We start from the raw sequence: 16,096 nt of genomic DNA, 5'->3' as shown, positions 1-16,096 counted from the left end.
TTTATATGATAGAGTTATTAGAAAACTTCAGCGGGAGATTAATAACATATGCGGTATGTTATTCTTAGCTCTTACGTCCTTAAGAGTTCACAGTCTAGATTTAAGCGGTACTTCGTGTCACCTCTGGAGTGACCTCCCTTCGGAGAGTATTTTTAGCTTAAATTTAGATTCGGGTGAATAAGGAGAAGTTGTTCGAACATAAATCAAGTGTATGATTTCAAATGCCACCACTAGAAGAAATTTTGGGCTTTAATATCGGTTAGCAACCGATATTAAAGATAGTGTTATTAAAGCCATTTAATGTCAGTTGCCTAAACCGACATTAAAGAGCTTTAATAACACCAATAACACAACCTTCAATGTCGGTTGCAACTAACGTTAAAGCTTGTTTTTTTTTTTTAATTCTTAACCGACATTGAAGCCCGAATCTATCCGTTTTATCGATTATTGTCCGTTTTTTAAATTCCCTTGCCAAATCCATTTTTTTCGATAAAAAAGTATAACATGATACATCATCATCGAACGCTATGGCTATGACATATTATTCATGTATGGATTGTAAATCTATTACATTTAATCCGCAAATTCTGCTATAAAATTATAATTTAAAAGGCGTACAATAATTCAGGCCTTGAAAACACAAATTACAAGTAATACAAAGATTATGATTTTACAAGGGCAACAAAATCTTTCGTGTAAGGGCAACACAATTTTATTTGTCTACAAATTTGGGAGGGTTTGAGAGATTAAGAGATGTAATATACGTTGTTGAGAAGGACTTCATTATCAGGATTCTTCTTCTTCAGCTCCTCTAGCAACTACAGAAGAATTGGAAAGATTTAGAATTTAACTTCAACTTAACAAGTAAAGTTACTGCACACAGTAAAAGTTAGCAGCAAACCTCGGCCAGGCGCATGTAGGGTCCTCCAAGCTGCATTTTCTCCATAATAATGTTGCAAGTTGCCGATGATAAACTCTCCTTTCGCATCCTTTCGCTTGTCGATACTCCCGTGGTAATCAGATCCATGTCAATAGTTCCTGAAAGTTTATTGCAAAGAAGCAAAATTGAAATTAGGATATGAGTTAAGAAAACACACATCACAACACACAAGAACAATATCAAGTTCTAAAATAAAATTCTCTTAAACCTAACTTCTAGCAAAGAGTCATACCTTGAACATATAAATTTATACAACACAAATTAAACACCTACCTTCAATTTGTCATGCATAGATGGACTCAGCTTATCAACAATCATTTCCAGCATATCACTCTCGACAACCATTGCATCACATCCATAAAATTTGGATAGACATGATCATCAGCAACAACAAGTCGCACCAAAACCTGCAGAGAAAACTCCATTTCTTATTAGAGTGCAAACTAAGCAGCATTTAAAGTATTTTTTATGGGGAAGCCTTCAAAGGCCGACATTACCTCCATAATAGATGTAATTCCAATTAAATCAACTAATTGGCGCAGTACATCTTGATGAGCCTGCAAAAGGGGGAATGTATGAGATGGCAGTTTAATTGCTAAACTGTAGAATAAAGAAGTCTCAAAGAAATTTTTTTGACTAAAACGCAGCTGTATGTTGGGAACCAAACACAATCATGCAGTGTAACTCTAGAATTACTTTGGGAACCAAACGCATATGAACATAACAAGTCAACTCTTCAGCACCTGACTCAATCAAGAAAACTTCAAAGGGAAAAAACGAAACTACGACGAATGCTGACATGTTTCAAATTCTGGAACAGTTTAGAGGGACAAAACAAAAAAGAGACACCTACATGGACAATATCGTTTTCCATTTCGCAATGAGTTTTTCATCTTTAACTAGCTTACAAGGAACCCATCTTTGTATGATAGTCTGCAATATATTGAAGATATTGGAGTGAAGAAAGTAGTAGTGAACCGATTGAATTTTTGTTGAAAAATTCGGATGAAAAAAGTGTTCTTCAATAGGTTGGTTCAGTGAGCTTTCTCCATATTCCCTTTGATTCCAGCTTATTTTGAGTCCCACAACTCAATCTAAAGCACCAAGAGGATAGTAGGGAAGATCTTGTGGTGGTCTACACAAGGATTCAGAGGATTTAGCAGCTGGAAATAGAGATTTCGTTGGTTCGGCCAAGGTATGTTCTTGAAACCCATTATACTCTTTTTTTAGCATGTTTCTTTTCAACCAAAATTAATGAATTAGAGTGCTTATGGATCCTGTTACCTTCCGCTGCGTGATGGTGTTGATCTAACATTTTATTTTACCATAAACCAATAAACTTAATATCCCTAGTTGTCTTTATGTAACTTAAGCATGTATGTAGTGACATACAAGTGGATTATGTTTTAAGTGACAACCAAAAGAGTTTGTAGTATATGGATATAGGAAGGAAACCTTATCCTGGTAACAATACGGACGTGGCCCGCTTTGTGAAATTATTGCAACTGTTGTGACTTGTCACAGATGATCTGAACCTGATCATTCATGTAGTGGATATGCGAGTGGGGGTGTCCTATATAAAAAGTTTGTATAAGACCTGACCTCAAAGTGTTAATGTCTTGTCATATAACTCCCGTTCATGAATGAGACTTCACTTCACTATGATGACCATAGGTAACATGACCTCAATCCTGAGTGAGTTGAGAACTCTTGCTATTGAGGGCGGTTCTTTGATTTTCACGGGTGCCAGTGGCCAGAGCACCGACTTAAACCTACCATTTTGGGGATTCGTCTGATTTGAGAGCTGAGGACTCAACTTCACAAGATGGAGTTCACTCCTTCCACAAAGGAGGGATAAGTAGATAGATTGCTCTCTTAAGGGCTGATCCCGAGGCTTGAACGATGTGGCACCATGTACCTTCTCATGGCCCGAGAGGTGTTCACACATAGTAGGACTATGTTGTATTGTTCATTAGAGGGATCGGTGGTACTTAAGGAGGAAAATGTAATTACAGGGGTAAAATGGTAAATTGGTCTGCTATAATTACGAGCATCTGTGAAAGGTTATCGTACTGATGATTGGTTTATCTAATGGACATAGAAATTATCTATGGCAAGAAAGTTCAACTGTCGATCTTTAGTGGAATGCCTGGAAATTAACGGATGGTGGATATCGTGACTAAAAAGTTTAGTCAGCTATTCACGTACCGTTGGAGCTTCGAGCTTTAGGTCCATAAGGTCCCCTTGGTAGCTTGGATACAAGTTGAGAGTCAGTTTTTGGGTCAGTTTGAAATGTTCAAATTGACAATATGGAGTTCGATTATATATGATATAATTGAACTAGTTAATTATATATAATATTATTAACTTTATGTATGAGATACATTAATTTGGACGAAATTAGATATAAATATGATTTATATTTAGTAGAAGAAAATAATATAATTAATATGGGATATTAATTTATATGTTATGAATATGATGAGATCACATTCATTGGACGGTTAAAAGGGAAATGGGATGGAGTCTCTTCTGTTTTAATAATGGATGAGTGAGTTGAAAGATCACTTTGAGACGCATAAATAGCTCACAGTGTGTTAAGCATGAGATGTACGAACATTGTGTTAAAAAGTGTGTCATCGCTTAGAAAATCAGTGCTTATACGATAGTGCATGCACGATCGCTTACCCATTACACCATCGTGCGCTATTTACTAAACGATCGTTTAGCCCCAATATTTACTAAACGATCGCTTAGTTTTTCCTACACGATCGTTTAGACAATCGCTTACCCTTTTTTCCTACACGATCATTTATTTCACCTAAACGATCAAGCATATTGTCTATACGATAGACGAACTCATTTCCCATTTTCTTGATCGTTGTGTACGATCTCTCTTCCTTCTCCCCTCTGTCAAATCCAAACAAAGCCCACACTTTGGATTCTCACTCCAAGATTACTGAGGGCTCTGAGTGGTGGTGTCATCTTCGTTTTCTTCTATTCGTGTGGAGATTGTTTGAGGTGGACGATTGAGTTTTAGATTTGTTGTGAAGAATAAGTCTTCAACTGGTATGATCTCTAGATCTCTTTAGCATTATGAATGCATTTTAGTATGTTTGAATGTATATGTGGTAATTCTATCACAATGAATTGGAAAGATCCGCTTCTGCTCGTAGATACTCTTGAATAAGAGTTCCTTCAGGGGGTTGACCCCCTGCACTCCTAGAACCACTACTAGGGCATTGGTCAGCATTATTGAAGCAAGTCCCTGCACCAATCAGACAATGTCCCCAATGATGCTTCCTTTACGACTTGCACATCAGCCTATCCCTTCAGACTTCTCCTGAAACAGCAGTTTGTTGCTTGTTGTGCCTTAGCGATCTGTCCGTGCTCTAGACCTTCTGTAGAGGCTCCGGTGCTTTTTGCTCAGCTTCCTTCTTCTGATATGGGGGTGGGTTCTACCATCAAGGACTTCAAGAACTCTATCCCTGAGGGACAACCCACTCGTGCTGCCGCTCGGAATGCTGCTACATATGTGGGAGGCTCAAAAGCTTGCACAATACCTCGTATCCCATCTTAAAGTCCCTGCAAAAATTTTAGTCTTCTTCACTTCAGTAGACACCAGATCAAGGGCGAAGCAAGATAGTTTGTCAAACTCCTCCTCGCTCCTCTACTGTCATGGTCCCCTACTTCAGGTTCATAAACTCAGTCTGCTTGTTGTACCTCACGTGAACAATGAGTACTTTTCGTAGAACCACTCTTTGAATTAGTCCCATGTTGCTTAGCCCCCATTAGCTTCTATGATTCTTTCAGCTGAGCGCCACCGACACTAGGCATTATTGATGAGAACAAAGGCAACATACTGCAACTTCGACTCTTCTGGGCACTTCATGTGCTGAAAAATCCTTTCCACAGTGGACAACCACAATTCTAATTTAGTTGGGTCTTTCAGGGACCCATTAAACATTGGAGGGTCACACTTCTTGAAGTCCTGCAGATATCCTCCAAAGAAGAACCTGCCACAACTTGATTTGGTACCCTGTCTTAATTATGAACTCGTGGTGTCGAGGCTGGCGGGGGTGGCACATGCTGTGACTGTACGTGCTGAGCTATCTACTCGATCACAATATCCCTTAGTTTCCCTACCATAGCCTACGTGACGACATTCCTGATTGCTGCAGCCATGGCAGTATACTCTATTGAAATCTCTGAGGGAGATGATCCTGGCAGGGGCATGGTCGAATTTCGAGGCTCGCTTCTTGGTCTAAGTCTTTGCTAGGTTGACCTAAAAGGGTCAAGGGGCAGTGGGTCCCCCGTCTCTTAGCTTTGCACCTCAAGGTCTTGCACAACCGGGTCCTGCTCCCCAATAACATTCTTACCTGACTACCCCTTCCTTTAGTTCGTAGTGCCATACCTGATAACCACATGGAACGCTTTAACAAAACGCTTGTAGGGAAACCCATCAAATACGACTATACAACAAGTAAAGTTTCATGCATAATTCCCTAGAGGACTTAAGAGACATAGCTAGCGATGACAAGAGATCCATTTGTGGCCATAAGAAACATTTTGGACTCACAATGTAAGTCAGTCTATAAAACCTGAAACTTAGGTTCTGATACCAACTGTAACGACCCAAATTTCTATTATGTTTTTAGGACGCTACTATGTACATGCATAGACTTGACGATAAAATCCTCGAGGAAAAAATTAAATAAAAGAATTAAAACTTTTATTTCATTAAATAAAACTTAAATAATAGATAAATCCTAAAAACGTCGTTCGGGGTACCCTTGAAAATCAATTAAACAAATTAACAAATGAATGAAGGGAATGTCCATAAATTTTAAAAAATGATAGACTCCTAAATCAAGCCCTACCAGATGAACCCTAAGTGCGGAAGCGACAACATGTCAAAATAGTTGGGATCACGAATCCCTCTTATCATTCACCGGTCTATCTCTACCTTTACCTAAAAACATGAAAGGAAAATAATGAGTATATAAATATACTCAGTAAGCGACCCACTATTGAACCCATTAAGCGAACTATTAGTCTTCCCATTGGGACTCAAGTGCACAACAACACCATAGGCATAGACATAGGCATAAGCATAAGAGGTGAGCCCGAATGTACGCTTTCATAAATATAGGTGGTGATCCCAAGGGAACAGTGTACATAGGCATAAGGTATGAGCCCGAAGACTCACAACATGCGATGTGCATAGCCCGATAGAAGTGCTAACAGTCACTAATAGTCTCACATAAGCATAAGCATTCAATCAAAGTCTTAAATCATGCTTAGGTTTCACACCAATTTCACAATTTATCCATCAACGAACATCGCAACAACACATAATATCAAAACTCCATGACATAAACGTAAGCTTCCAAAATTCTAACTGACACATGTCAAAATATTCCAAGCCAATGTAGGAACCATAACTTAACACATACTTGGGTTTGAGGCCAAACCGGTAGTAAATCACTTACCTCAAGTTTAGACATAAAATTCACTTCAAGCACACCAACCACCAAGTTCCACACACTTTGAGTTGAATCCTAAAGCACAACCCAAATTGACTTTTAACATTAACTTCACATTCTAAATCACAATTTCATTCTACAGAAATTTAAATCATTTACCCAACACGTTGTTTGTTCCAAAACCACCACCACAGTTCAATTAAGCAGTCGAAATCGAACCTCCACTATGCTGGGCAACGTCCTAAAACCAAAATCTCAAAATCTTGAATCCAACCTAAAAAATTATAGGTAAATTAGTTCGGCAAAAAAAAAAAAAAAAAAATTTAAAGCAATATTAATGGGCATTCCAAAACCCAAAACTTACCCAAATCATAGAATTTCGTGACCGACAAAACTGAGGAAGAACGACGCCTGGCTTGGTCTCGGCGTCCTCCGATTGAAAGCGACAGGCACTGGTTGGCAACGCAAACAAACGACAATGAGGGTTGGGTCGACGTATGCGAGCGGCTTTAGGTGCTGAACAGTGAGCAGCTTTGGGTTAGCATCGACAAGGCTAACGCAGCGGTGCAGTTGGGCACGAGCAGCTTTGAACGCCACAGACGAAAAATAAGGGAAAAGAAAACAGAAGGGGGAGGGGGGTGCTTCACGATTTGAAGAAGGAAAAGCTTTTTCTTTTTCTTTTTTTTTTTTTTTCTTTTTTTCTTGCATGCTTAATGAGGCAACCCTAACATATAAATAAACTCCTTTTAAAACCCTAATCCCAAGAACTCCAATAAACCCTCTCCTATTTATTTATTTATTTATTGTATAAATACATGTTTTATTCCATTTTACTTTCGAAAAAGTAAATCTCTTAAATCTCTCAACCCAATAACTTCCAAACTCAAATTTAAATCTATAAACTACTTGACACATAATTTTAAACCCAAAACAAAACAAATTAATTTTCACCTTACAATTTTTGGGATGCCACATTTCAAGTCTTTGAATCAGCCCTTAAGGGAGCAATTTATCTACTTACCTCGACATCAGGGAATGAGTGAATTCCGTCTTGTGTAGCTGTGTAATTCCGTCTTGTGTAGCTGTGTTCCTAACTCCCTAATCAAAAGAATCCCGAAAATGGTAAACTTATTGAGTCTAAGATCTGGCCACTTTCACCCATACAAATTAAATAAACGCCTTCATAGACGGGAGTTCACAACTCACTCAGGGTTCAGTCACATATGGTCATTCTGGTGAAATGTAAGTCTTCTATTGTTAATGATATTATATAATAAGACTAGTCATTTCGTGGTCTGGTCTTATACAAACTCTTTTATATAGAACACCCCCTCACATGTCTCTACATGAATGATCAGAATCATATCATTTAACACTTTACAACAATTGTAACAGTTACAAAGCGGATCTTATTCGTAGTATCACCAGGATAAGGTATCCAACTTTATCCATCTACTACAGACCATTTAGGTTATTACTTAATCCACCTATATGTCTCTACAAACATGTTTAGGCTACAAACGATAACATTGGATGTTAGTTTATTAGTTTTGTGGGTTTAATGCTACTACATGTCAAATAAAACATCTCATATTTTATTAAATAAATTATTTGTACATTATAATTACGAACTACAAGATCCATGAGATTTAGGGCATCAACCCCAATTACAATCTGGCATACATCATGAACCCCAATAATGTATTTAATAACTATACTAAAGGAATTTGGCCAACAAGTGCGTAGCTCAATTGACAAATTGTTCATACTATCAATTTCATGGTTTGAGATTCGATTCCCCCACCTCACATTTTATTACAAAATCTTAAAAAAAACATTTATTATATACTTCGTTTTTTTATAACTATACTAAAAAAAAGTAAGAGTTGAAACTTTTTCATTTTTTTGGGGTGTTGAGTTGATTATTGTAGTCAGTAAATTATAATAGTTTGTAGGTTATAATAATCTACTATTTTAGTACGAGTAAATGAATAGTAAACACCTAACAAAAAGATATTGAAATAGTAATAATGTAATTAATGGTAGACTATAATGGTTGGAAACAATAATTACTATAATTGGAGCCCTAAATATGAAGTGAGTTAAAGAGAATCTCCAAACACTCACTCCACTAACTTCGCCTTGGTGTCTCAAACACTCTTGACGTGTTTACTATAACTGATTGTGGTTTCATTATAATTAAAGAGGATCTCTAAATAGAGTTCGCTACAGCTAATGAGAGTTTCAAAATAGTCTTCATACATCTAATTGTAGGTTAAAATAATTATAGTCTTCGGTTATAATAAAAGGATGAAAACACTAGGTGGACTATTAACTCAACCTAGGGGCTAAATGTCCCTTTAGTTTGTTGAGTCTCCCAAGCAGTTGTTTGAGACATTGTTTGTGAGGTGAAATTAAACATAATAGTTAGTTTTCAACATTAAGGTCTTTTTATTAGCGTTAAGGTCTTTTTATTCTATCGTAGACTAGTCAATTTACGATTTTTTTTTCTTTTTTTTTTTAATTCATGGTAGTTTGAAGCAACATATTAATAATTTTCATTTAAACTAATAATTAAAAATATCTATTTTTTTTTTAAAGTTGGAGTATCATTGGACTAAAGAAAATAAAAAAGTTTAGGGGATATTTTATATCTTCTCAAACAAGAGTATTTTATATAAGATTGAAATATCATCTTCGTCCCTATATTCTAAAGTATGTTCAATTTTAGTTTATATATATATTCAATTGTTTAATTTTAGTTTCTATACTTTTAACAAATCTTAAATTTAGTTCATCAAAATTAATTTATATGGTATTTGATTAAATAACAATAATAATAATTTTCTTATAAGTAATTACAACATGTGAATGTATTTTCAAATTTGATAGTAAAAATATTAATAGATAATAATTTTTTAAAAAGAAAATCAACAATAAACTAGTCATGAACATCACATTTAAAATTTATTGGAATTACATTATTAAAATTGAACAATTGATCGTATAAATATTAAAATTAAATAAATTTAAAAATATAAAAGTCAAAATGATATTTAAACCGTATGTATTTTAACATGATACCAATAAAAGTACTAAAGTGAACTGAACTTAACAATAAAAGTCGAATGTTGATACCATCCCGAGTAGCTGTGTACTAAAATTAAAAACAATACAACATTGGTTAGAAAATAGAAAACTAGAATTTAAAAAAAAGAAGAAAAAAATAAGAAAAGAAAAGAAAAGAAAAAAAAGATATTCGCAACGCCGCATTACAGGCTACCAGTGGAACGGCAACGCCCGATGCTGCGAAGGTGTCCATAGTTTAACGCAAGGTCTCGTTACTCCAAGTCCGGCGGCAACACAACAACAGAGAGCAGCAAGAAAATTCAAAGCTCACTCCAAGATCCAATCCCTGTGTTTTTCTCCACCAATTCGCCATGGAGAAGAAGCAGCTGAAAGAAATGTCCGTTCAAGAGTATCTTGACAAGTTCATGCTCTCCCGGAAGATCGAGGAAGCGGTCAATGCTGCTGTTAGGGCGAAAACTCCCGATCCCGTTCTCTTCATCGTAATCTCTCTCTCTGTCTTTCTGTTTTGGCTTCTTAGAAAATGCTGGTGGAAATATAATTTAATTGAATCATTGTTTTTCTTATACCAATCATTGAAACTGGAAGGAATTGTATTCAATTGATTTGTATCGTAGTTCATTCTTCATCTCTGTTTACCCTTTTTTTTTCAAACAGTCGAATCATATGAAGAAAGCAATTCCTTCAGTGATTACAAAAATTAAAGCCCGGCAGATCCTCGATAGCAGAGGAATTCCGACTGTTGAAGTTGATTTATACACCAATAAAGGAGTGTTCCACGCTTCCGTGCCCAGTGGCGATCCGGCTGGCATGTAAGGTTCCATGGATATTAGCATAAGCTTCAATTTGAAAGAAAACAATTATCACAACTATCTTCATATCAAAAGCTTTTGTTAGAGGATGTCTTGTGAACTGTTCTGGTGGCATTTTCCATTTCAACGAATGGCTTTCTTATAAGTTATACCTCTCGAGTTCCTATACATTTATTTTCAATTAGATTTTGAGAGTATAATTGCTTTTCCTAGGTACGAGGCTGTAGAGCTACGCGATGGAGACAAGGGGACATATCTTGGAAATAGTGTTACTAAAGCAGTCAAAAATATCAACGAGAAGATATCGGAAGCATTGATTGGTAGGGACCCTACGCAACAATATGAAATTGACCAGGCCATGAAAGATTTGGATACGACAGAAAAGAAGGTGGTAGTTCATCTATTTTCCTGATCTCACAAACTTGATGTGAGTGTTACTTGTATGCTAACTTCTGCTTCATTACTGTGCTCTGCTATATCTGGTGCTTGTGAGCATTAATGAAATGTTAATGGATGGAGAAGATTGAATTTAGTTAAGATCCTATTCTGCACTATCTATTGGGAAATTGGACAAATTATTTTTATGCTGAATTCTTATCATGTGCATCTGCATCATAGTTAACATTTTGTCATAAATCTAAGTTCCAGTCTACCTTGAAGATTCTCTTAGCAAAGTTTTCGCTTACGGTGATACTGATTTGCTAAATTTGTTGGTACAATCAATTCTGAGTTAAAGAGTGTGGCTCTGATATCTCAGATTCTCAACTCAATATGAAAGAAGAAAAACTTTGCATATATATTGATTTAAAGTCTCATGGATCAATGTTATTCTTTTTTCTTGAAACGGGACATAATAATAATAAAAAAAATTTCTACTCCCTTTGCTATTTTGGACATTTCATTATGGTAATGTGCATGTTTGTCTGTATAATGGATGGTTTATGAATAGAAGATAATCTCATTGGATTGTTCCTCCTTTCACAAAAAAATTATTTCCTAAGGTGGTCTATTGTGATGCCTTTTAAGTTAGTAGTCTTCTTTGGCGATAATAATGCAGGGTGAACTTGGAGCAAATGCTATACTTGCCGTGTCAATTGCTGTATGCAGAGCTGGTGCTGCTGAAAAGGAGGCATGCCTAGATTTAATTGTTGTCCCCCACCCCCACATGAGTAGTAGAATCCTGTATTCTTAAACTTTGTTTTTTCAGGTTCCACTCTATAAGCATATTGCAGACCTTGCTGGCAAAACAAACTTGATACTTCCTGTCCCAGCCTTCACTGTACTTAGTGGAGGAAAACATGCTGGCAATAATCTGGCCATTCAGGTATGCTGTGGTAAGGATCAAAGTAGTTGGGATCATTCTTCTATTTCTTCTTCTTTTTCTATTAGATGTGAGGGTTCTTTAAACTGCATATAAGCTATAGCAAACAATCAGTCCAAGAAACCATTGACTCTGAATGTACTCATTGTGTCTAGTAATTCATTCTATACAGAACTGTATAAATGGAAGCCATCGTGGTTTGCAACTATACAAGTTTATATTGGTATTGAAGGATTCCCATTGTTGTGTACTGTGTCTATTGATTTAGACTGACTTGAATTGTTATCAGGAAATCATGATTCTTCCAATTGGAGCTTGCAAGTTTGAAGAGGCACTAAAAATGGGCTCTGAAACTTTCCATCACTTAAAGGTTTGATTTCATTCAACTGCCCAGTCTCTGGGATTTTAACTTCACCTTGTCAATGCATTCAATTATATCAGTTCAAATATTTTGTAAAAGGAATATCTTAGTTCGTCTTCTTCTTTCTCTACATGATGATTTAACATTTTCATGCCATGAATATGTATATTCATATTATCAATAGCGAGTATTGCTATTTTAATTTGGGGGGGGGGGGGGGTGTGTTGGTTGTTAAGTATTACACCTCATTGAATATCTAAAGCATTTTGCATGCATAGCACCAATTTTAGAGATTCATAATCGTCCATATACATGTCTGAAACCTTAAAGCATTATCTGTCTCATGGCATGCTCTATTTTTGTTTTCCTAGCTGTGTTAGGTTCCTTAACCATTATTGTAGCTTGCCAAGTGTGTTCAAAATGCCAAAACTACAAACATGTTGCAGAGTTCTGCAAGACTTAACCACTTATCAATCTATTAAAAAAATAATGTCATAATATTTTCCTGTGGGTTTTTGCTAAAACTCCAAGCAAAAATGTTTGCTTTATTTGGAAGCGACATTCTTAATTATGCCATATATTATTAAGAATGTAATTTCTTTGGAAAAATGGCAGGTTGTAATTACTGAAAAGCATGGTGCCCATGGATGTAATTTTGGTGAAGATGGTGGATTTGCCCCAAATATATCCAGGCAAGATACAAGTACCAATTTCTTTTGCTTTGCTTCTATGGATCTGTTGAACTAGTTTTTCCCAAGCCATGATGAAGAACATTCTAGCATGAGAAGGATGGATTACATGTTTGACAGAACCCTGCATATTGTGTACTTTTATGGTTGTTGGCCGCATTGTTGAGTTTTTGAGATAGAACTGAGTCAAAAACATGTTTTAATTAGTTGTCTTCTATTGACAGTTTTAAAGAAGCCCTGGATCTTGTAGAAGAGGCTATTGGCAGAGCAGGGTATAACGAGAGAATCAAGATAGCAATAGATGTTGCTGCTACTAATTTCTGCATGGGTGAGAGAGACAAGTTTCCTGAATAAGAGCCTAACTTGAACAATTGGATTTGAAAAACTGGAGAAATGAATCACAAGATGATCAATATGTGTACTACTTGCTGATGATGATAATCCACGTTCATCACCCCCTCTCCAATTATTTTTCCTTACTTGACAGTCTCCATAGATAAAACCCATTAATTTGCTTATGCTAAATAAATGTTTACTGACCTGCATCAACATTCCCCTAAAATTACACCTTTCGTTCACTATAGGTACCAAATATGATCTTGACTTCAAAGCTCCAAACAAGTCGGTTCAAAATTTCAAGTCAGGAAAGGATATGATAGATATGTACAAAGAGCTATGTGCTGGTATGTGTGTTACTTGTACAGCTTTATGATTATGCATTTTTGCTGCTTGTTTCCAACAATGGGCTAATGTTCTCTGCTCTTTTGTTTTTAGACTATCCGATTGTATCAATTGAAGATCCATTTGACCGGGAGGACTGGGATCACACCAAACATTTTTCTAGCCTTGGAATTTGTCAGGTTTCTCCTCGTACTCATTTCTGAAGTGTCTAATGGAAGAATATTTATTTTAAATCAAACGACTGGAGACGGTGGTCAAAAGTCTGGGGTCTAGGGTTGAATATAATAGTTAAAAGATATTTGTATGAGCAAGACCCAAGAACTTATGAGTTCAAATTCCCTGATGGTAAATTTATAATATCTGTATGCCCTTAGTTTCTTGCCTGGCCATGTATGTTACTAACTTACTATTGTGTCAGAATATTCTCCTTCATTTTGAGCCTGATAATTGTGTAGAACATCAATTTGATTACACTTTTTAGCATCAAATTGCTAGCAAATTTGTAGAATACAATTAACCAAACTGTCAAAGAATCAGACAACTTGGTTGCTGTGCCTATTATAGCAGTTGAGGAGGCTTCTTGATCTTTCTAACTGAAAAATGAAGAAGAAGATAATATCCTTTATATTATATTCAAGTTAAATGTTTTCTTGACCTTTTGAATCCGGAAGCTTTTGTTTCTGTTTCTGTTTAATTTTCTTATTTATAAGTTCACTCAATCCCGTAGTACTCTTTAAACTGGTATCACTGCCCAATGCTTCTTCAACAATTTTGATTTTATGTAGGTAGTGGGAGGTGACTTGTTAATGTCGAACAAAAAGCGAATGGAGAGAGCAATTGATGAGTTCACTTGTAATGCCCTCCTCCTCAAGGTAAAAACCTTTTTTTTCAAAAAAAAAAATAAAAAGAAGAAAATTTACAAACGTAACATTTCTTTGAGCATCTTCTTTTCGACATGCTGTGGAATATTCTCATGTCTGAAGTCTGTTCATAATATCATTAATCCTACGAGGCTATGGAGAATTCAGAATTGGAACTAAAATATCATACTGGTTTTTTGCAAGCATATTTTCTGGTGCAAAAAGCTACGTTCCATAGGGAAGCCTGATTTGATAGAAATCTGAAGAAGTGTTTACTTCTCATTGATTAAATCACTTAACATTTTGAAGCATGTCCTTAATTATTCAAAATTAATTTAACGTTTGATTTCACACTTTAAATGCAATTTTGATACGATCAAATTTGATTTTGAAGAATTAAAATTAAAAGCATGTTTTGACTATTTTCGAATATGTGATTTTAACCATTTCAAAGTCACTTCCAAATATAACCCCTAAAATCTCACCGATTTGGCTTTTCAATTTTGATAATTTCATGGGACAAAATGTAGGTAAACCAGATTGGTACGGTGACAGAAGCCATTGAAGTCGTGAAGGTTGCCAAGGATGCTCAATGGGCAGTTGTGGCATCTCATAGATGTGGAGAAACAGACGATACATTCCTAGCCGATTTATCTGTTGGACTTTCCACATGTCAGATCAAAGCAGGCGCACCGTGTAGAGGAGAACGGCTAGCCAAATATAATCAGGTCTAATTTCTTGAACATTTGCCTCGCTTGCCTAATCTTCTTCGTACCAACAATACATACAAGCTAGTGAAAGGAATGGCGTTAAATTTAATGCAACTTAATTCGATAATCTTCAATGGTTTTTAATCACACGATACCTGATAAAAGCTTTTTGCATTGCATTACCTTAGCTGATAATCAAAAGATAGTAGACTTTTACGGCGTGGTATCTTTGATTTCATTTATCAAAATGATGAGATTACAATTTCGTTAACTACAAGGAAGATGCGTTACTAATATTCCATGAGGTTAATTCAGTTGCTCCGTATTGAAGAAGAGCTTGGAGATCAAGGAATTTATGCTGGTGAAGATTGGAGGGCAGCGTGCTGATTTTTTGTTTGTTTTATACCTCAATTTTTCTGAACTCCATACGATTTCTTTCCCATGCCTTGACAACACGGTACGACTCCGACCACAGTGCTGTTTCTTTTATTTTCTCTACTTGTTTCATCAGGCTAGAAACATTAGAACAATAGGGGATACTAAATATTTTGTGTGTGTGTGTGTGTTTATTGTTTTCCTAACTTTAACCAGCAAGTTTTGTGATTTGGAGAGGAAGTTAGCTGTGAAATACCAAGCATTCTGGAGTATGAGGTTTATATCTATAAGTTTCTAAGCAGCTGTTTAGTCATACTTTCAGATAATTGGTTCTTTAAAACATAGTTTTTAACTTTTCTTTTTCAATAACTAAAATTTATTTTTCTGCTTGATAAACTATCGAGCTGTTTAGTTACTATTGTTTCACCATATATTTGTAGTAATTGATACTTAAAAGAAAACATATGTATGATTGTGAATGGCTACTTAAAAAGATTATGGTTTAAATTCTATTTGGGTCCATGAACTTTGACTTACGTTTTATTTTGGTCTCTAAATTTAAAAAAAAAGTTCGTTTTAGTCATTAAACTTTCAAAGTGTTTATTTTGGTTCCTACTATAAAGATTATGTTAACATTTTAAAGATGAAATATATTAAGGATGAAATTGCATTTAGCATGGGTTGAGCAAGATAAAGGTGAAATAAAATATCAACAATCAACGTCTCAAAATAGCGAACGGTCAAAATCTTGGACGCATAATGACTTTTGAGATT

The 16,096-nt window shown here is 35.7% G+C and overlaps 1 protein-coding gene and 1 long non-coding RNA gene across 3 annotated transcripts; one reads left to right on the top strand and one right to left on the bottom strand.

Moving 5' to 3' along the window:
- Positions 1–515: 515 nt before the first annotated feature.
- On the bottom strand, positions 516–7,188 carry LOC120080822 (uncharacterized). 2 transcript variants are annotated; one of them, XR_005482650.2, is made up of 8 exons: positions 6,791–7,146; positions 6,586–6,700; positions 6,433–6,501; positions 5,821–5,912; positions 1,438–1,497; positions 1,214–1,347; positions 902–1,038; positions 516–818 (listed from the first exon to the last, which is right to left on the bottom strand). It is a non-coding gene; the product is annotated as an uncharacterized LOC120080822 (long non-coding RNA). The 2 variants fall into 2 exon arrangements; XR_005482649.2 differs by lacking the exon at positions 5,821–5,912 and having other exon boundaries at positions 6,791–7,188.
- A 2,335-nt stretch (positions 7,189–9,523) lies between these two features.
- ENOC (cytosolic enolase) lies at positions 9,524–15,718 on the top strand. Its single transcript, XM_090316589.1, has 13 exons — positions 9,524–9,995; positions 10,171–10,325; positions 10,539–10,713; positions 11,383–11,454; positions 11,533–11,649; positions 11,936–12,016; positions 12,623–12,699; positions 12,921–13,024; positions 13,281–13,379; positions 13,471–13,556; positions 14,163–14,249; positions 14,768–14,965; positions 15,263–15,718. The coding sequence occupies exons 1-13, from the start codon at positions 9,867–9,869 to the stop codon at positions 15,332–15,334; spliced, it is 1,452 nt and encodes a 483-aa protein (XP_090172715.1). The 5' UTR covers positions 9,524–9,866; the 3' UTR covers positions 15,335–15,718.
- Positions 15,719–16,096: the final 378 nt, after the last annotated feature.

This window comes from Benincasa hispida, chromosome 8 (genome assembly GCF_027475165.1).
Source record: "Benincasa hispida cultivar pf3 chromosome 8, pf3_genome.v1.1, whole genome shotgun sequence".
Classification (NCBI taxonomy): domain Eukaryota; kingdom Viridiplantae; phylum Streptophyta; class Magnoliopsida; order Cucurbitales; family Cucurbitaceae; genus Benincasa; species Benincasa hispida.
This window is presented reverse-complemented; position numbering and strand designations above follow the sequence as displayed.

Excerpts from the sequence above, each read along its gene's own strand:
- ENOC (XM_090316589.1), top strand. The coding sequence starts at position 9,867 with ATGGAGAAGAAGCAGCTGAAAGAAATGTCCGTTCAAGAGTATCTTGAC. Across the intron at positions 11,455-11,532 it reads CTGGTGCTGCTGAAAAGGAG|GTTCCACTCTATAAGCATAT; the intron begins GCATGCCTAGAT and ends TTGTTTTTTCAG. Across the intron at positions 12,017-12,622 it reads AAACTTTCCATCACTTAAAG|GTTGTAATTACTGAAAAGCA; the intron begins GTTTGATTTCAT and ends GAAAAATGGCAG.